Source organism: Cryptomeria japonica, chromosome 3, assembly GCF_030272615.1.
Source record: "Cryptomeria japonica chromosome 3, Sugi_1.0, whole genome shotgun sequence".
In the NCBI taxonomy this organism is placed as follows: Eukaryota; Viridiplantae; Streptophyta; class Pinopsida; order Cupressales; family Cupressaceae; genus Cryptomeria; species Cryptomeria japonica.
Window position 1 is genome coordinate 84,539,615 of NC_081407.1, and position 22,262 is coordinate 84,561,876.

Sequence of the window (22,262 nt, forward strand, 5' to 3'; positions counted from 1 at the left end):
GTGTAATTGAAGATCACTTCTCTAGGACATGATACATAAACAGAAATAATGACAACAAAAGATAGAACCCCAAGAGTACTGCATATACAAAAATGCTTATTGAGTTCACAAATCAAAATACATCTAAAGCAGCCTTCATCTTTGTACTTCTATGCATCTAAATGTTTATATTCTTTCATAATTGCTTTGGTCCACACACACACACACACACTTCACAACACAATTATTCGATCCTATAAATTTTATTGACAACCTTAACAATATTCTTTAGGTTAGTCTAAAAAGAGAGAATATGTATATTGTGTAACCATCAACCTCAAAACAATCTCCAAAGAAAATTCAAAAGAAAAATGAAGTATTTGATGGGCTACACCATGTTAGCACAACTTCTAGATATATCCAAGATAGAACTCATGCAACCACACATTACCACATAGAGAAAAACCATACGAGTCAGTCTCAAGAGATGAAACAAATAACTCCAAACCAATGTAATAGATATAACCACCAATCAAAACCAAAAAAAACAACTTGTGGATGATCAAGGAAGCAACATAAAACATTAGGTAACTTGAAGAAACCATCCACAATACATGTATCATCAATCAATCTAAGGAATGTAGTTTATTCCTTCATATCACTTCGTAGTATAGAGCTGACTAAAACAAGACATACATAACTTCAATTGTAGATCACTTGAATGCTAAAAAGTTGAGAAATGGCAAAATATTATATCTACTAGCATTGTATAGTCATCATACATAGATCCACCACAAATCAGATCCAAAAGGCTTCTCCATAATCTTACTATTATTACAATATCCACGATGTAGACCATCTTCACCTATACAATATTTTGACATCTCAAAATTGAAGAGTATGGCCACACAAATAGAATGAAGCAATCACTAGTTAGGAGGGACATCAAAGAGATCAATATGAACCAGTTAGCAAGAGTAAACACAAGGACATGATGGAGGCAATGCAGAACAGATTGTTTTATTTCATGAAAACTGATTACAACCAACTGGTAACAACTGGGCTATAGAAACTGACTCACAGGCCTACTAAAACATGCTCAAAGTACAGAAAAGGTCACAACCAAGACCTTCAATATTAAGATCTATCTTCTATGGTCAGTCTAACTAATTGATTGTTATGTTCTAATTCTCAATAACAATGATTTATACGATCCAAGGGGATCCAGTCAGGCCAAAAAGGGATCAAAACCTGAAGAACAAGACGTAACGTGTAAAACCAACAAGGTCTTCCTCTGCCAGGAGATTCCTCCAGAAAATCCAAAGGATGAAATATAGATCATGGGAAAAGGTTGGCCACACGCCAAGAAACATTGGAATCATTGCTCAGGGCTCTGCAAGCTACGGAAAGGGTCCAGTAGATCAAAAATGCAAATAGGTCCAGGCAACCAGGTAAAACAAAACTGTCATGGTTTGGGAAAAAGGAAGATGATAAAGTATTCAAGTAGAATCCAACTCCACAAGATCCGATGACCCAAATTTGGGACACACAGAAAGAAATGCTGAAACTGCAAACAAAAAAGAAAATAAAAAGGAAATATTTTTGGTTGATGCAAGATTTCTATGAATCGGGGATGCTCCTACATCATAGAATATTTCAATTGCATAAACATTTGATACATATTTTTGATAGCCTAGAGAAAAGGCCAAATATATAGACTATTCACTGAGACAATTACAGTTCTCTAAAGCATAACTTTAAATTATCAAGATCACCAATAGAGCATTGGAAAATTTATATAACATCACTCTTTGTTGTCACTAGAATTAATACACATACTTCATACACTTTCATGACATATACATCAACATATATCAATTGCCCCTAGATAAACCACACACCATAGAACAACTTTCAGATGTAAAGAATTGTTAAGTATCTCTATTAGACCAATCAAGTCTAACAACACCAAACTACAAGACAGAATCATTCTTTACACATCTACATGATAACAAAATGATACAAATTACCTTTCATTAACCTATAGATAAACACCATATCAAACCATATCTTGACTAGTCGGACCACTTTCATACAAACAAGTTTGACGTCAATGACAATATAATCTTGTATTTTGCAACAAGATCATCTTCTTGTTGTCCACATTTTATAGGACATAATCAATTTCACTTAAGTATGGGTTCTTGAAAACCTTCTGACATAACATCCTTGCCCCCACCTTCATTTCCCCTATTTGTAGGACGACCACTAGAAGCATGGCAAAGATATCAGTATTTACATGGTGCCTATGACACACTCTCAAAAAATCACCCCCAACAATTATCTTCACTACATGGATGTCCTAACAGTGAGAGGAGTTGAGCATGGTTTTAAGCCTCTCCTAGAAGACCTTTCCCTAAAATGACATCTGATACTTATTGCATATTAGCTTAATGGGTGTGTCCATTATTGATGGTAGACACTATAGCTCTCTAACCAATATGCAAGAATCAACAATATTTGTTCAGGCATATAAATAATATGAAGCATCTATCATTAAATATTGAAATATGTCTTCACCATAACATCACCTTTCTCTAGTCATGATATTACAAATCTACTCATATTTGTAAATGAAATGGGTAATTAATGCCTAGATAGTATGTCACATGATTAAGCTAGAACTCTATGTGCGGTGGTGATTATTGCATCCCAAAAGTTGAATTGGCCACTACTACATCATATCTAGTCTCTGGGGAAACCTTCTATTATATTTAGTATACTCAAAAGAATGTGATGCCACTACCACTTTAGTACATTGTTCCATATGTGAAAATGAGACACTTTTTCCTCTATCTCTTCTAGTGTACAATTAGTTATGATGTGGAGTTGAATTTCAAGTCCAACTGTTGTATCTCTTCTGAATTATTCACAATCTCAATGCCATGTCATCTAGGAAGCTCTATCCATGACATGTTTCACTAGCTCATCTATGAGTTTGTTCCCTTCATGTTAAACATGTGATAGCTTAAAATATAAAAATCTATTGATGAGGTCATAGATTGGCCCATTAACCATTAACTCAACTTTTTCTTTGGAATTGAGCTATGAATTATGCGAGATTATTTGTGGCTTTCCCCCAAGTGTTATAATATTTCCTCTAAAATGTTTCAATTATGGTCAGGTGCAAAGAATCCAATGCCCCTAGGTCATAGCTTTCCCTTCGTAGCTCCATCAAAATTAACCTTGTTCCATCCTTACTTTGGATCCATCCATGTCACCCCAATTTGGGAAGGATGGATTTGAGACTTGAAAATAGAAGAAACAAGAAAATTACACATACCCAAATGTTTGACAACCATGAGTCAATGGGACAAAGGTTCTAATCAAAAGAACATTTAGTAGCAAGAGTCTCATGAACTAAAATTGACATCTTATACCAAACATACTCTATGAGGTTTTAATGTCCCTAAAAAATATGATAGTTCCTCTCTAATAACCAAGTTTATAATAGAAGAAAAATAGGACCAATATCACACCTCAGCATGAGAAAAGAGGTAGTAGTAGGAGGCTGTCCCAAATGAGCCCAAAAATTAGACAAGGAAGTAGCATGAACAAAATGATGACTCCAACACCACAACCATTGAAACCAAAGACCCAAAGAAAAGGGACATTGAAAGAAAAGGTGAAAATAATGTTCCTCATGAAGCCCACAAGAAACACACTTTGAAGGTCCTTGGAAACCCCTTTTAATGATATTATGCAAAGAGAGATACTAATTTGGCTAAGAAGAAAAATGAAGAAATTACAATCAGGCCGACAAGATTTATTCCAAATATTTTTACATTAATTTAAATTTGTCAATCTACTATTTTCAAGAACTAACAATTGATAACCATTCTTAATAGAATAAAATATTTTAGGATCAAAACCCCAAGCCAACATATCATCCTTATGCAAGGAAGAACAATGTCGATCAACCAAAATAGAAGCAAGAGTTTCATGAGATTCACTATCCCCACCAAGAGGCCAACTACTCATATCCTTCCATAAAAAATTGGGAAATATTTACCATCTAATGACTTTCCTTGAAGTCAGCAACTTTCCACCATCCTATCTCCATAAAATAATTACTCAAATGGTGGATCAAAGAGAGGAGAACATAATAGGAGAATGAATGTCCTAGGAATTTGTCTAAAAGAGAGCTTGATCACCAAAATGTGCAATCATAAAAGACATTGTTTAACAAGGGAAGCACCTATCCCTATACTATTCCATATCATATATAGAACCTTTACCTATCAAGTCAAATCTTGGAGATTCATGAGAGCCTAATCTAAGAAGCTATTTATGATTAATAATCTTTTCCCAGGGTTAGCTTTGTTGAGTATGTGCCATCTCCAAGAAATTTTAGAAGCTAAAGCTTAACTATTCATCTCATCTTGCCTAAGGCCTAGACCGCCATCCTTTTTAGGTGTATAAATTCTAGCCAAGCTAACAAGATTCCATTTTTTAATATCCAAACTTCTAGCCCATAAAATACTATGGGACACATCTCCTAGATTTGGGGAGGTAAAATCAAGGTTTGAAGTGGTCCTAAAATGATTCATGGAAATAGAAATTAAAGTAAGTTACAAGGGGAGTGTAAAATTAGGCTCACAATTAAGGAATACAATTTACGAGACTACAAAAGGATCATCAAAAGTGTTTTTCAATATATGCTCCACATTATCATTGCTCCATCGTATGACTAATTTTTTTATCCAACTATGGCTCATCAAACATTGAAACAACTTCCACATAAGGTAGATTAATTTAATCCCTTTATTTAAAAAATAAAAAATAGATTTAAGTATATTAATGTATTTAATATTAAAAGTTAATTTTAGTAAATACATTTCTTAACATTGTGTTAGTGACAAAATTGAATCCCACAATCAAAATTAGGCTACAGATTAGGCAAAAGACAATGATAACATTAATGCTTATGTCAAATATTTCATTTTAGCATAATGTTGAGCCTAATTAACTTTAGTATCACTATTTTCCTATTGAAACCGCTAAAGTGAGAGAGAATGGGCCTCAGGTTGCTGATTTTGGTGGACTATCAATTATAGTGGCTTTTCTAATATGGTCGTGTCTGCAATACAAATGAAATCTTTGAGACAGTGGTTGCAGGTATTCATTCTTAGAACAATGGTGCATTGGTTTGGCATGACAAGGCAACACAAGTCGAAGAGGGTTGGATTTTTGTTAAGGGCAAGAAAGAAAAGTTTTCTAAGCCTTATTTTGACATGACTCTCTCTGCCCACAAGAGCATCTCTAAATGTAAATCTTGATGGTTCTTGATTGGGGGCTGGTTTTAGGCTGGCTGCAAGTTGTTCTTTTTGCAGCTTTGTTTTAGGTAGGCTCGCTGCAAGCTATTCTTTTTTCAGTTTTTATTCCATGGTTGTCTGTGCTTTCATGTTCCTATGTTTGGACAACTTTCTGGTTGAGGGTTTCGGATCCTTTCAAAATCTTATTGTAAAGGGTTTTGGGTCCCTTCAAAACCAGTTTTTGCTGTAATAAAAAACCTTAGTATCACTGCGTTATGCAAATTGTGAATTTAATGTTAGACCATCTTGAACACAAAAAAGAAAAAATTGAAACAAATTTGTACTCACCATAAACATGATGATTATTTTTAAACATAACAAATTCAATAATAAATACAAGTTGAATGGAAGAAGATGGTGGATCTAGCTGCGCAAGATGTGAGAGATATGAAGAAGTTGTCCATGAACCTTTCACAGCTTGAAGTGGAGGCAGTGCAAGCTTTAAAGAATTTGAATTAGCTACTTTTTCTTATTCTTGTTGTGTTGTGTTTTGCTTTGTTTTTGTGTAGGCTGGCTACCCGTTTATAGATGGTTTGCTAATGGTTGTCTGATGAGAGCTTCTTGTAATTATGATTTCGGATCCTTTCAAAACCTACTTGATCCTTTAATCAAAATCAAATTTGATAATAAATACAATAAATATTACCACATTTAAATTTGAAAAAAAAAGCAATCAAAATACTCCAAAATACCACTTTTAAAATTAATATTTACTCACATTGAACCGTTTTATGTTTACGTTTTCGTTTTTTCTTTAAAAAAATTCTACTCGGTATCAGATAAATTATATCTTTATGCGTCATCTATATTAAAAGCAATAAATAAATTTCTATTCTTGCCATTATAAATATAGAAAGATGGGTTCTTTCGATAAAACCTGGTAAGAACGTTTTGGAAACGCGTTGAAAATATTCGAAACTTCAAACATTTTTCCCAATGGAATCCAACACTAGGTTATCCATTATGCCCGATTTGTCCCATTTGAGATCATGCAAATCAGCCATTCATTTAATTTTGCCATGTCACGTAACTGCAAGAACAGTTAACGTTGGGCATTTCTTCCTTCTTCCTTCCAAATTTCAATCCAAACTCTTAACGCGCAGAGGATCTCGTTGCCTTTTATTTCCTAACTATGCGTAGAGGATAATCAATGGGATGAGACCTGCGTTTTCGTATTCTTACTTCCTTGAGATCTCTGTATCGTTTTCCCCATTAGTTGCTCTTTTGATCTCCAGGTCCCTTAATATTAATTTTGAAGCTCAATTGCACGGAGTCCACAACGTTAAAAGAAACGGCTGATCTTAATGAAATTCGTCGAGTCTATGAGATTGTGGATGAAAATGCAGATGGAGAGGTGAGCGTGAGTGAGATATGTGGCTTCATGAACAAGCTCAGAATACCAATCTCAGAAGAAGATGTGAGATTTATGCTCAGCACTTCTTTTCAAAAGGACTGCAGTGGCCTGCGATTTGAACAATTTTGTTGAGGTATATCAATCCATTCTAAACAATAAAGACGATATAGACCAAGATGAATCAAAGGATTTGATGGAAGCATTCGGTGTATTTGATGAGAATAAAGATGGATACATAACTTCAGAGGAGCTGCAACATGTCTTGTCCACCATGGGATTGATTCCGTTGAGCAACAGTGCAAGCAAATTATATGGCGATTTGATTTGGACCGCAATGGAGTGTTGGACTTCGCTGAATTCAAAAGTATGATGTCTTCTGAGCATTCTCCATGACAGACGGATTTTGGTTGTTTGTCGTGTTTGTGTGCACTTTGTGAGCAAATGCAATCCACATGGCTTTCAACATCTATCGTGGGTAATATTTCTGTTTTATCCTTTTCTTGATTGTACTGAGAACCTACGAAATTTTCTACGATTCTTGACACTTCAAATGGTCTGTATTTATTTACACATTTCGTTGCAAAGATTGCATCATTACCTTGTTTTGGAAAAATTTGAACAATTGTCTCTTGGAACAACATTTTTGGTGTATGTTGTTGATGAATATTCCCAATTAAATACTAAAGTAATGAGTGATCTTCTATTATGACACCATTCAAATATTCTAAATAAAATAACTAATTGTTATTTTTATTTTTATTAATATTTGAAGATGAGGATTGTTAATGTGAATCTTTTTATATGTGAAGATTAGCGCACATTATTGTGAATTAGATGTAAAAACCAGGCAACCTGGATCAAGAGAAAGAGAACCCCAATCACAAGCAATCCATCCTTTGGGAATGTTTGAAGCCCATTTAGCTAAAGAATCAACAACCACATTCAATTTTAGAGGGATATGAAAACACGATATGGAACTGACGTTCAGATATGAAACTGACATACATGACTGCACATAGTCATTTATACAATCATGTTCAGATATGAAACCAAGAGTTCAGAGAATGTGAATGGTCATGTGATTGTTGGGCTTCACATTCCCAACAACTATCATGACCAACCTCTCCAATCCCAATCAGACTAGGATTACCACTAGAAGAATCATTAGTGTTAATTTTGATAACATCGTTAGGGGAGGATTCCAATGACCATCTCTATTAACTTTTTGAGAAGAAAACTGAGAACAATGAATCTAGATGACTTTTAATTTTGGTAATTTAATTGTTAATATACCAGAGAGTTTCAAACAAAAAGCTCATTAAATATTGACTATCTCATTCCAGGTCATAAGCACCAATATATATCCTATTGCAGTTAATAGAACAACTACAAAAAGGAAAGAAAAATAAAGGTCCTCATGGAATCTTATTCTTTCTCTTTTCCTTGGCACAAGCTTTGACTAGGCATTCTGGTCCATAGTCTTTGTGGGTTAGCAAATTCGCAACTTCAAAGGGTTCTTCCTCCTCCTCGTCATCCACCTTCTCCTCTTTTATCATAGTGCCAAATTTAGTGGCCTCCTCCTCATCACTCTCGAAGCCCTTTCTTAATTTCAAGATAATTCTTAACCAGGTCTCTTGCCTCATTCAACATTATTCCCATTAATTTCTTCAGGAACACAATATTTCTCACAATAGTTGGCTTCCTCCCTTCAAACAACATACGCTACATGGTATTGACAAGGGGAAATTTTGATACCTCTTTCCCATGCCTATGAGCCACATAGTAGTCTTGAGGGAGAGCGATCCTCTTCTCCTCATCCACATATTCTAGGACATCGTCAATTTCACCTAAGTATGGGTTCTTAAAGACCTTCTAGCATAAGATCCTTTCCCCAACCTCTGTTTCCTCCATATCCAGGACTACTACAAAGAACATGGTGGAGATATCAATACTTACATAGAACATGTGACAGGCTCTAAAAATTTCATCCTGAAGAATTCTCTCCATCGAATGGTTAGCCAAGCAGTGAGAGGAATTGAGGATGGTTTTGAGCATCTTCTCAGAGACCTTTCCCAAAAAAGACATCTGATAATTATTGCAGACTAGCCTAATGGGTATTCTATTATCAATGGTAGAAACTAAAACTCTCTAACCAATCTGAATGAGTCATCAATAGCCACAAAGGGGTATAAATAATATTGAGCTATCTTTCAAGGAATATTGAAAGCCACATTATCATATGTCCTCACAATAATGTCATCTTTGTCTAGCCATGGTATTATAAATTTGCTCATATCTATAGATGAGACGGGTAATTAGTTCCTAGATAATATGTCACACACTTGAGTTGGTGCTCTGTGCCTGGTAATGTTGCTTGTAGTGCAAAGGTTGTGTTGGCCACTACCACATCATACTCTATATATTAGGAAACCTTTCATTATACAAAGTATCCTCAAAGAATGCAATGGCACTGCCACTTCAATTCCTTGGCCTACACATGTGAAAATGGGATCCTCTATCATCTCTCTCTACCATTATAATTAGTAATGATATGGTATTAACTTCTAGGTCCCACCATCCTATCTCTTTAAAACCATTCACATTCTTAATGCCATGCCAACTAGGAAGCTCTATTCATAGCATGTTTGGCTAGCTCATCTAGTAGTTCATGCCCTTCACGATAAAGATGTGATAGCATAAAATCTATAATTTATTTACTAAGGTCATGGTTTGGCCTCAACCATTGACCCAAATTCTAGTTTGGAGTAATTTTTTTCTTTATGATACTGACAGTGATCAGGGAATTTCCTTCAAGAAGTAGCTGTCTCACATTTAGTTTTTGCAATGTAGAAAAATAGGGTTCACTAGTTTAGGCATGCAAACTAGGAAACTAGGCCTATTTCCACTTTGATTACATTTATAATTAAAAGATACCAAGAGATAAGTATGATTGAATAACACATTAAAACAAAGAGTCACTTCAATATCATACTCTTATGGCTTCTATTCCTTTTTTTATGTATAAGTGACTGATTGAAAGATTCGATAAACTATGTGATTAAGGTATAAGTCTAGACAAATAATATTGACTAATCTAGAAAGTGTAACCTTAATCTTCATAAATAAAAGGAAAATTATGTGGTGCACCTATAATTGAGCCAAAATAGGATGATCTATGTTATCTTGAACTTTTTGGACCTTCCAAATGACTTCTAGCCCGCGGGACTGAATCTAGGCTCTAGAGGGTCTGTCCCTATTCATTGCTAAATTTCAGCAGATTCTAGGTGGACTATGGTTCCCTAGGTACCAAATGGATATCTTAGTTGAAGAAGAATGAATTTTCTCAAAAATTTCATACTTCTTAACAAACTATTGGGTAAAATGAGGTGTGAAATGAATGCGAAATTAAGAAGGTGGAAGAGAAGAAGTAGGAAGAAATGTTATAGGATGAGTTTTATTATTGTTTAGATAATGTTATATGTGTGAAAAATTACATTATCATGAGGTTGTTGTTAGACTTTTGATTAAGTCTACTAATTTGAGAGACAATTTACAATATTTTAGTAACTAGGAGGTCTAGTTGGATTTTTAATGTACCTTGAATAATAATCACTAGTTTTGTTTAAGGTTGAGGAATATCAAGACAAAGATGCACAATAACCTAAAGTTTTTTAAGTTTGTCTTTATAACAAAAAACAAGTATCATTTTGATTAACCATAAACAAATGGATTGTTTACGAGATGAGGAGGAGGATTCAATTGAGATGAAGTTATCAAGGGCTTCATCTAACATATTAAAAACATTGTTACTAAATGTCTCATCAAATAAATGAAAATAATTGTAAAAAGAGATCCAACATGGTCGAAGAAGCAAAATTTATGCAAGATATGTGTTCACAGAAGAATGTATGAGAGAGAAGTAGAAGAAAATGATAGCAAGATAGAAGAACTTGATTAGGGGACAAAATAAATTTGTTTTAAAGTTTTGGTTTTCTAATCTAAGAAAAACAAACTTTATTTAACCAATGTCCTAAATGATGTAATCTAGTAAAATGATAAAGCATTCAATGATTTAAAAAATTAATGAAACACAATAGAAGACATAAATAATGAATGTGAATAATACTTTATGCATTTTAGAATCTAAAGGTATGTAAAGGTCGCATTTTCACCAAAAATGTTTGTTGTGGAAAAGAGATGGAATAATCTAGCTAGTGATTTGACTAGAATCAACCTCTCTTTCATAAAAAATTAAAACAAAAACTAACTAAAAGGTTTTTAGTTTATCTAACTCTTCTCAAAGAGTGCTAAACAACCTGGGTTATATTCCTTTATTGCAAAGAAGAAATATTGATTAATTTAGATGTTAACTAATTACATCTAAAAGAATGCATAAATGATAATATAAACTAATAAAATAAAATTGCGAACACACAGAAAACCACAAATAGCTACCAAAAGAGAAAAAAGTTACAGAGTTGCACCTATGATTGAAAGTAGAGAATTAGTGTGTCAGACTGAAGTGTTGGGTTCCTTAGTTTTTAAGTTTCACAAGTTGTAGAAATCATTTAGACCTAGGAATAGTAGACACAAAATTCCTATCACCAAAAAAGCCATCCAAAATAGATAGGACTAGATCTTTTTGAGCCCTTCTCTAGGCCAATTATTCTAAATTTATAATGAATATCTCTCAATCTGTAAGATAAATCTTGTTGTATCTTCACACTATCACAAAATTTTGTATTTATACCTACAGAAATAGAAAGAGAGAAAAAATGGTTGTCATTATATAGGATCTTGCCTCTATCAAGCTCTTGTTTTAATATTCCTACCTCCATAAATAGCCAAATTGGAACTAAAATAAAGTATGTGATCTAAAACTTAAGTGTATCTGAGATTGTATCAAGCAATGACATGCATAAAAATAAAAGGAAACCCTAATGAAATGTGTTTTACTCAATCCCTAGATGAATTGATGAAAGGTGGTTTACAAACCAACTCATGAGTGTTTAAATGCATAAAAGGAATCAAGTAAATGATAAATTTTAAATCTAAAGATTAAATATTAAAAATGTGAGAATGAAAAATGATCATAACAAACCATTAGGAGAGGCATAAACCAATATTCAGTTAGTAGATTCTATTATAATCCAAAATTTGTTGAAGCTTTAATCATCCAAAAATAATGGCGAATGAAGAATGTTGAAAACTTGATCTTTTAGATTATACTACAAATTTTCTGACCTAGTGATGAATTTTTTAGATGTTCGCTATCATTTTAATCATTATTTAAAATGAGAAAACCTAGTAGTTTGTATATAAGTTCTAAGATTGATTTTTGATAAAATATTCACATAAAATGGTTAAAAAAAAATAAGACCAGATTTCACAATGCTAAGGCCAACACTAAAAGTATTTGAACTTTCAAACAATTTTAGTGTGAAATGTGTGTTGGGTACCCAATTCCCACAAAATAGGCTCTTTCCAAGGAAATGTGAGATTCTAGGCCTGTGATGTTAGATCTTTTTCTAAATTTTGGTTTTGGTGACAATTTAAGTGTACAACAAAATGATGAAGATTTAATGTAGGGACACAACTTTTAGAGATCAGGAGGTAAAATAAAGGCTAGAAGTGGTCCTAAAATGATCTAGGGGAATGAAAACTAAAGTAAGTTACAATGAGAGTGTAAATTTGAGCTCACAGTTAAGGAGTATAATTTACACCATAAAAGGATCATGAAAAATATTTTTGGTTTAGGAGCATGTAGACTTATTGATGATTAGCATTGATAAAAAATATTATGTTTGTCTTCTTTAGCTCTAGTTTTTTTATGTTTTGATTATCATCTCTCGATGTTGACATTTGTAGTTTGATTGTTGGCTCCAACTCACAAGAGTAAGCTTTGATAATAACATTGAACATGATCTTTTGATATGAGTCATTCCAACAGTTATAGCTATAGCGTTTAATTAATGGGAACTTTCACCTAGTCACAATAATGTTCTAATGGAGGCTTGGCTCAAGCTACATCTTTTACCATTTGAGCATGTAATGCCCCGCCTAAAAACTAAGGCATTCCATTACAAGTGAATACATCTGGTGGCTATTTATTTCTCTTATTGTGCCTTTGCCATATCTTCCTATTTTGATATTAGTTCTAAACATTGGGGTTAATCATCATTCAAAATAAAATAGTGAGATTATTTACACTAGTGATATTATTTCTGTTACAAGTTTGGTTGCTATTGCACCAAAAGATTGACCTGTTAATGCTTGATACAACCACTCGACTTATAAAATCCATAGAAGGTGGTTAATCCATTTCACAAACCCGAGTGTTGCATTGCAGAACACAAGGAGACCAAGGGTGCACACCTTGCAACAACCCCCCTCCCCCAATGCAAGTGAGGGGTTTGAACTTGTGACCAAGATCTGATACTACTTATTATAAGTGTGGTTGTTGTTACACCAAAAGATCAACCTATTAATGCCCGATACAACCACTAGACTTATAGAATCCACATGAGGCAGTTAAGCCATGTCATAAACCTAAGTGTTGCACTGCACAACATAAGGAGACCAATGGCGCACACCTTGCAACAATTTCAAATATATTAAGGAAACATTTTGTGAGTAGGAAACAATGTAAGGACATAAATTTGAGGTTGGAGTAGTCAGGCTGCTATTTTCATAAGTGCTTCATTATATTTCAGTGTCTTGGTGTGAATACTCAAGTTTGGCATACAATAGATCTTATTAAACCTTTTAAGGAACTAAGATGTGCCCCTATAATCATTATTGGGATTATTTAAAATCATAATAGGTGACAAGAATTATTGTAGATCATAATATGTGGGTGTTTAATTATTCCTTCTTTTTGCTCAACTTCTTTCTCTATCAGTTAGGTTTCAAAGCAAAAATAGTTGTATCACAAGTAGTTGGATAAGTGAGAAATTTAAACGTCTGGTTTCATGACTGATAAATCAATATACCAATATTTTCTTGAAAAAACAAAGGCTACATAAACAAATATAGAGTCTAAAGATAGATGCAGATCTATGAATAAGAACACAAGGATAAACTAAGGGTACAAGAATAAATAATTTTTATTCATAATTAAAAAATGAGTGCAAAATATAGAAAGAGGTGTATCGATTAAAGATATAAAAGAGTTGAAGGACAGATGAAACATTGGGATGTAAGCAAGTGTAGAGGGTAAAATGTTATATAAGGAATCCGAAAGAGGGAGTAGAGAGGTGAAGTGACCCAAGAAAGGTATGAGGGAGTACAGGAGAATAAACTAGCTATAGGTGTTAAAAAAGGTCCAAAATATAAGTATAAACTAAAATAGCAACACAAAATAGGGTAAAAGAGAGCACTAAATCAAAGAGAAGTGATTGAATAATCTATCTTTTATTATATTCAATCTTACAACATACACCCACAATACATTGTATTGCATAGTTTCATATTTATAATTGAAATTAGAAACTTCTAGAATTCTAAAGAATTCTAAAACTCTAAAGTTCTTTTTCCCAAACAACTTCTAGCTATTTCTTGTTTCTAGAAATTTTTGCCTCTCTAGAAAAATCCTGTGTGACAGCTTTTTCTATGAGAAAGATAAAATGCCACTTTTGGCCAAACCTTGGCACTCTGATTTTAACCCCCTTTATGAGAAGTTCAATAAAATTATAGTTTGGGTTAGGCTTCCTTACCTTCCTCTCCATTTGTGGGCTGATTCTCTTTTTGAGGAAGTTGGTGATGCTATTGGGAGCTTCATTATGGTGGATAATGGCTCCTATGGGCTTTACCATACTAATTTTTCTCACATTTTGGTTGAACTAGATGTTTCTAAGGGACTGCCAGCTAACATTTCCATTAATTCCTCTTTTGGAAGCTAGGTCCAATCTTTGGATTACAAAGGTATTCCTTTCAGATATCGTAGATGCTTTAAAACCAGCCATGTGGCTGGGAATTGTGGGCTTGACAAGAAAAATCATGTAGCCTCATGATGGTCAAGGGCTTCTTACTGACATTACACGATTAAAAAATCTTTGGATTCTTCTAAAGAGTCATTGGGTGTTGGGGTTTCCACTTTGACTGGATTGGATTCTTTATTGGCAATGAATTCTTCAGAGCCACTACAAATGTTCCTGTGATTAAAGATACTATTATATAGGTTGTTGTTGTCTCTTCTACTTAAAATGGTTTGTTGTCTCTTACCCTATTGGATGCTTCACAATGTGTTGGCACAACTTCTGCCCCATCTACAGGTTGTGATCTCATGTCCATGATGGTTGTTTCTCCCTCTTCTATCACTCTTTTTCTAGTCCAGAAAGATCGGTGTTGGGCCCTTCGGATTGGTGAGTTGTGGCAGCTAAAGTTGAAGTTGGATGGATTATTGTAAAGGGGAAGCATTCAAAGACATCCAAGCCTTCTTTTTATATGACTCTCCATTCCCACAAGGCCAGTTGCAAATATTGAGGGCCCTTGTAGTTGGTTGTTTGGGCTAGTTTTACTGGCCCTTTCTTTGTATGGGTTGCCTGCTGTCTTTAGGGATAGTCCCTATTGTTTTGGTTGTTCTATCTAGCTAGGCTTTCAATGCTTTATCTATTTTTTAATTTTATGTAAAGGGTTCGGGGCCCCCTTCAAAACCTGATTTTCAATTAATCAAAAACATCCCCCCTTAAGATTGGCTAGAGCATTACAAAGAATATACAAAAGAGATACAGAGAAGAGGGGAACATTATAACACTATCCCCCCTTAATGTTTACCTCAAGCATACCAAACATTCATCTTATTTTAAAAAATATGGCCTTAGTTATAATCTTAGTAAATATATCAGTTGTTTGTTCTTTGGTTGGACACAATTGTAGATTGACTGTAGCTACTTGGACCAAATCTTGAATGTAGTGTACATCAAGGTCAAGATGCTTTTTTTTGCATGAAAAACTAGATTGTTGGTAACTTGGATGGTGCTTTGATTGTCACAATAAATAGTAGTACTTGAACTTTGGAAAAAACCAAGATCAAATAAATTATTTCAAATACAAATTGCTTCCTTTCCCACTTCTTTTGCTTCTCTATATTCAACTTCACATGAAGACAATGATGTACTTGTTTTTGTTTTGCTGCTCCATGTAATTGGACCCATACAAAGTTAAAAAACATCACCCATAGATTTTCTATCATCAATATCAACTTCCTAATCAGAATCTATATATCCAACCAAATAAATTGAAGACTTATAGCCATAGTGGATGCCATAGTGTAGTGTTCCATGAATTTATCTCAAACTTTTCTTAGCAACAAACCAATGACTTTCTTTAGGTGCGTGCATAAATATTGATACTAGATTAATTGTAAAAGAAAGATCTAAATGAGTCAAATAAACCAAGCTACCAACAAGATGTCTATATAAAGTGGCATCTACACTTTTAGAAGTACTTTCATTAGTAAGCTTGAGTCCCAATTTAAAAGGAGTAGCAACTAGCTTGCATTTATGCATGTGAATTTTTTCTAAGAGATCCAAAGCATCCTTTGATTGTAAAATGAATAAACCATCATGTGGATTTTCTAGACTTGTAGACTAAGAAGATAATTGAGTTCTCCCAAATCACTCTTATGAAATGCCTTCTTAAAGTCAGATTTTAAATCATTTATTAACCCAATATTTGGTGTAGCAATAAGTAAATCATCTACATAAACTGCAACAATAAGAGTTTGTTCTTGTACTTTCTTCACATAAAGATTCGGATAAGATTTAAAATTTTGAAATGCATGAAGTACAAAGTACCTGTCAGTCTTCTCATTCCATTCTCATTGTGCTTGATTTAGACCATAAGTTGTTTCTTTAATGTACAAACATGATTATGATTTTCGTAATCTATAAAACCTTGTGGTTGATCCATATATATTTCTTCATATGAATCTATTTAAGAAAGCATTTTTAACATTCATTTCATGATTATTTCACCCAATACTTGCAGCCAAAGAAAGAATAATTCTATCTGTATTTAATTTAACAATATGAGGAAAGGTTTCTTCCTAATCAACACGCTCTTTTTTATTAAACACTTTAGTAACTAATCTAGCTTTGAATTTTTCAATAGTGCCATTAGATTCTAATTTTATTTTGTAAACCCATTTGCAACCAATAACATTCTTACATGTGGGATGTGGCACAGGTACCCAAGCATTGTTCCTTAGTAATGCATCATATTCCTCTTTCATAGCTTGCTCCCATTCTTTCTTCCCTCTAGCTTCTTCATATGAGATTGGATCATGTACTTGTAACACTTTGGCCATGAGAGAACTACCTTTCCTTCCTTGGTTCTTAGGGCCTTGCATATAGATTTCTTCAACACTCCTTGTCTTTTGTATAGCTGAAATGTCATCTTCTTTATCATCACTTCCTACAAAAAATATCTGATCACAAGCATTAGTTATTTCATTTGTGCGTACTTCATTCTTATATCTATAGGGAAGAAGTGGCTATAAGTTGTGAATGTTCATGAAACTTTACATCTCTACTATAAAATATTTTTTTTTTGTTAAATCATATAACCTGTAAGTCTTTGATTCTTCACTATAACCCATAAATAAACACTTATGACTCTTTATTTCTAGCTTATTCCTCTATTAATCAGGAATGTGTGCCCTAGCAATACACCTAGAAATACTTTGAAATACCCAATGTGAGATTTCCTAACACTCCATGCTTCTCCAGGAATGATTTTTGGGAGTGCTTTGGTTGGGATTCTATTCACAGTATGTGTAGAACAAGAAACAGGAAAACTCCAAAATTTATTATGCAAAATTTTGGAATGCAAAATACAACGAGTCATTTCTAAAAGAGTTCTACTCATTTGTTTGGTGACCTCATTCTATTGAGGGGTATAAGGCACTATTTTTTTCATCTTAATACCATACTTTACACAAAGTGATTCAAATGCATGATTACAGTATTCACCCCAATTATCTGAACTTAAGCATTTAATTCTTTTTCCACTTTGGTTTTTAACTAATGCTTTAAGCTTTTGAAAAACTTCAATCACTTCATATTTCCTTTCAAGAAAATAAATAGATTCTTTTCCTCCCAATACTTGCATACTATAATCATCAATAAAGGTAAGAATGTGTTGGGCACCTAGAAGTGATGGATAACCTACTTGAAAAAAATCAATATGAATGAGTTGTAGTGGATGATTAACTCTCCATGCTTTTCTTGATTCAAAAGGATCTCGACTGTGTTTACCTAATACACATCCTTAACACACGCCTTTAGAAGCTCAAATTTTTTTTAGTCCTCTAACCATATCCTTTCTAACCATATCTTGTAAGTTTCTATAATTTTTATGTGTCCAAGTCTAGCATGCCAAAGTTTTGACACGTAATCAATTTGAGCAATAAAACCATGGTAGAGTGTCTGTTCATCATCAACAAACCCAACAAATTTAAAGAGACCTCTTTATGATCATGTCTTTCAATAACAATTATATTTCTTGGCTCTTTTCTATGTCTACAATAACTTGATTATTAGTGACAACAACCTCATATCCAACTTGTGTAATTTTAAAAACTAAAATAAGATTCACCCCTTATTCTTCAAATAATAAAATATTTTTCAAAGACACATTTGTCGCATTACTGTCCCTAATCCTAATATAGGAAGTTTTATTTTTTTTCAAATAGTAATTCTTGATCTAAATTCTTCCCCTCATGAAAATCAATAAACAAAGATCTATATATAGTCATATGAAATGATGATCCTAAATATTAAACCCACTTTATTATTTTATAAAGTAAAGTATCCCACCTTAACATTACATTCACTTTTGGGTGTAGCACTTACCTCCACGTTTGGTTGTTCTTTCTTTTCAAGAGAGATAGCTACAAAGCTATGTCTATCCACTTTGCCATCCATAAAATTTTCATCCTCGGACTTATATTAGTGTCTTTCATTGTCCCTCTTCTTCAAACAATTTTTTTCCAAATGATTCTCACCACCACAATACTTGCAAATAATGGGTTTTCTTCTCACTTCCTTTTCTATACAATCATTTATAGAGAAGTGATTAGAACCATCATTATTTTGAAATTTATTCTTTCTTTTCTAATTCCTATTTTCACCAACATTTCTATAAAATAATTTTCCCTTAGTTGTATGTGCATGATTCTTATTAATATAACCTTATTTAACAAGTTGAACTTGTTGATACAAAACTGACTTGCAAAATTGATCAAAAGTTTGTTGTGGGGCACTAGGATTTAATTTAATAACTCTTTTCCTTGATTTTTTAAATATCTTGTATGGTTGGGGAAGATTACTTTCAACCATTACAATCAACTACAAATATTTTTCCACATATTCAACTCCTATTTTCTTCAGTTGAGCATTTAAATAAGTAACTTCATTAAAGTAATCACTCATATTTTTAAAATCAACTGGATCCAAGTTCACCAATTTTTCTCCTATAATAAACATACTGGAAATATCTTCCTCTTTATATTCTTTTTCTGGGTTTTTCCACAGCTCTATTGGATCAATAATATCAACAAATATTATATTAATATTGGGGCTCAAGGCATTACCAATGTTGCCTCTAGCTTGCTCCAACTTGCATTTCCATATATCTCCTTTTCTTTTCTAGATTGAGGTTCTCCAATTTATTTGTTTACTATCCTCCACGAAGCTTTTTCTCTTAAAGCATTCTTGACTGCAATTTTCCATTATACAAGACCACTTCCATCAAAGATAGGCAAACCTTCATTCAAAGAGCCCATGTTAGTAGAAAAAAATTATCTTTCAAAAAAAATTCAATTCAACAATATTTCAGCCCTATCAAATAAATTCTAAATTAACTTTAGCTCTAATACCATGTAAAAAAGGCCCAAAACATGACTATAAACTAAAATAACAACACAAAATAGGGAAAACCATAACACTAAATAAAAGAGAATTGATTGAATAATTTATCTTTTATTATAATCAATCAAACAACATACAACTAGAATGCATTGTATTACATTGCAATGCACAACTTCATATTTATAGCTGAGCTTAAAAACTTCTAAAATTCTAGAAAATTCTAAAACTATAAAGTTCTTTTTCTTGGACAACTTCTAGCTATTTCTTGTTTCTAGAAATTTCTCTCCCTTGGGAAAATTCTAGATAATCTTATATCTTGAAAATAGGGAGGAAGGATGGCCATTGTTAGGCCAAAGTTTGTAATTAAATAGTTATTGATATATAGTTATTGAGAAGAAAATTGAGTAAATAAGTAGTTTTTCTTGCAATTGTTGTACCTTTGTTATTTGGTTTCGTAAGGAGTAGATTGATGTTGCATGAATGTGAGTTTTAAAAGAATGGATTTCTTTTTGTTTTTCTTTTTCTTTCATCAAATTTTCAATATATGCTCCACATTAACATTGTTGCATAGTGTGACTAATTTTTTTAATCCATTTATAGATCATTTAACATTGAAACCACTTGCATGAGAGGTAGAAAAGTTGAATTTCTTTATTTAAAAATAAAAGTAAATAATAAGTATATACATGTACTTTATATTTAAAATATTATTTTTTATAAATACATTTCTTAACAACGTGTTAGTGACAAAAGTGAATCCTACATTCACAACTAGACTACAAATTAGGCAAATAGAAATTATAACATTAATGCTTATATAAAATCTTTAATTTTAACATGGTGTTGAGTCTAGTTAGCTTTGGCATCACTACATTGTGTGATTTGTGAATTTAATATTAGACTATCGTGAACACAAATGAAAACATTGACTCAAATGTTAAATACAATGATTATTTTTAAATAAAATCAATCTAATAATACATATAATAATTATTAAAACATTTAAATTTGAATAAGATACAAAAATATTCACAAAACCATCTTCTAAAAATGTGAGATTTCAAAATACCACTTCAAAAATTAATATTTACTCCTTACACATTGAACTACTTAATATTTCAATAGAATGCATTTTATGTATTGTACTCTACTCGGTATTAAAAATAAATAACATATTTATACGTCATATTATAGAAGACGGGATTTGTCACCCTCAAGGTGATGAACCTCAAGGGACAAACCTACCTTCGCTCTACCTCACTTATACTAGCGCTAAAGGAGAGAGAGGGGATGCTAAGCATAGAACGAGATAAATCACCAACAAACAAAGTTCCCAAAAAACCCTGCTAAGCCTTTATCCTGAGGACTAGTGGACGAAACTGAAACACCAGCGTGATGCATTTTCATCTTGTACGAATGGAGTATATAGACTGTACAAAAATGGCAGATGCAACTACACTATTAAATAAACAAAGTAAATGAAAACTAAGTTAAGAGTACGGAATGGATGACACTCAAATAAAATAAGAAAATGGTAGAGAGAGCTTACAAGCGATCCATGATTGAAGCCTCTAGCAAGATAAGTTCACTCCTTTAACTACAAACGTGGACACAAAAAAATAGAGGAACATGTTTGGGGTTGTGTTTAGAGGTCTACTTTAGTCAAACCCTCATTTTAGTGTTTCCACCTCTATGGACAATGTAACTAATAGCAACAATGAAACACAAAATGATAAAGATAAAGAGACACGGGTAAGATAATAGATAAATTGAAATGAGAGATTATAGATGTGCAAATAGACCAAGAAGAGTAAGTAAAATCCCTCCAACACTTGTGAAGATGACACCATGAGTTATTCAAGAGACCACAATAATGGTGGTCCTCAAGATGTTGGAAAACCTATATATGATTAAGAGAATGGATGCCAAAAGAACAACATATCTTTGAATAATCTAGAATTCCCTAGAAAGACCAAAAATGTTAGAGATATAGCCTCCCAAAAGAATCCCCACATGAGTGGCCATAGACAAAGGCATTACAAAATCTTTTGGGTGCATGCATAATGCTCAAATGGTCACCTATGGGCTACCATATTTTTGAGACACGAGCATGGTACGCAGACATCTCCATAACATGGTAGAGTCCCATGCTCAATTGGTCAACATGATCGCTAGAAGACAATTTTAATGTTGATAAAGCGATCTATGTTGACTAAAGGATAAATATAACGGTGCATGATCTCCATTGAAACTTTGAGAGAAGATGCCTATGTGATGTAGAATTGCATGAGATGCAATTTATATTACATTTTACCCCCACTTTAGGAAACATATATTTTGTTGATAAATACAAAGCTAAAGTAAAGATATGATATTGGGATTTGTGAAAAGGAATCAACATGTGTTTCCCCCCAGCTAGATACACTGGAAATAGAGTAAGATTTTACTGAGCTATTTCATGACAAACACGTCGGTTGTAATCCCATGCTTTAGAATAAAAAGTGATTTGAATAGACAAGATAGATAAGATAGCATAATAGAAACAAGCCCCTCTTAATAGAGGAAAACCCCTATTATGAAAGATAAGGAAAATAAGTTACCATGATAAAAGAGATAGTGTCAGTATGGGTAGAAAAATGTGTTATGCTACATAGCCATACAATAGGACAGCAATTTACAAGA

At 33.1% G+C, this 22,262-nt stretch overlaps 1 protein-coding gene across 1 annotated transcript; it reads left to right on the forward strand.

The window, feature by feature from the left end:
- Nucleotides 1-5,109: 5,109 nt before the first annotated feature.
- LOC131027944 (calmodulin-like) lies at nt 5,110-7,078 on the forward strand. Its single transcript, XM_057958040.2, has 4 exons — nt 5,110-5,157; nt 5,864-5,885; nt 6,590-6,718; nt 6,813-7,078. The coding sequence occupies exons 1-4, from the start codon at nt 5,110-5,112 to the stop codon at nt 7,076-7,078; spliced, it is 465 nt and encodes a 154-aa protein (XP_057814023.1).
- Nucleotides 7,079-22,262: the final 15,184 nt, after the last annotated feature.

Excerpts from the sequence above, each read along its gene's own strand:
- LOC131027944 (XM_057958040.2), top strand. The coding sequence starts at position 5,110 with ATGGTCGTGTCTGCAATACAAATGAAATCTTTGAGACAGTGGTTGCAG. Across the intron at positions 5,158-5,863 it reads CTTTGAGACAGTGGTTGCAG|GCTGGCTACCCGTTTATAGA; the intron begins GTATTCATTCTT and ends GTTTTTGTGTAG. Across the intron at positions 6,719-6,812 it reads AGATGGAGAGGTGAGCGTGA|TGGCCTGCGATTTGAACAAT; the intron begins GTGAGATATGTG and ends AAAGGACTGCAG.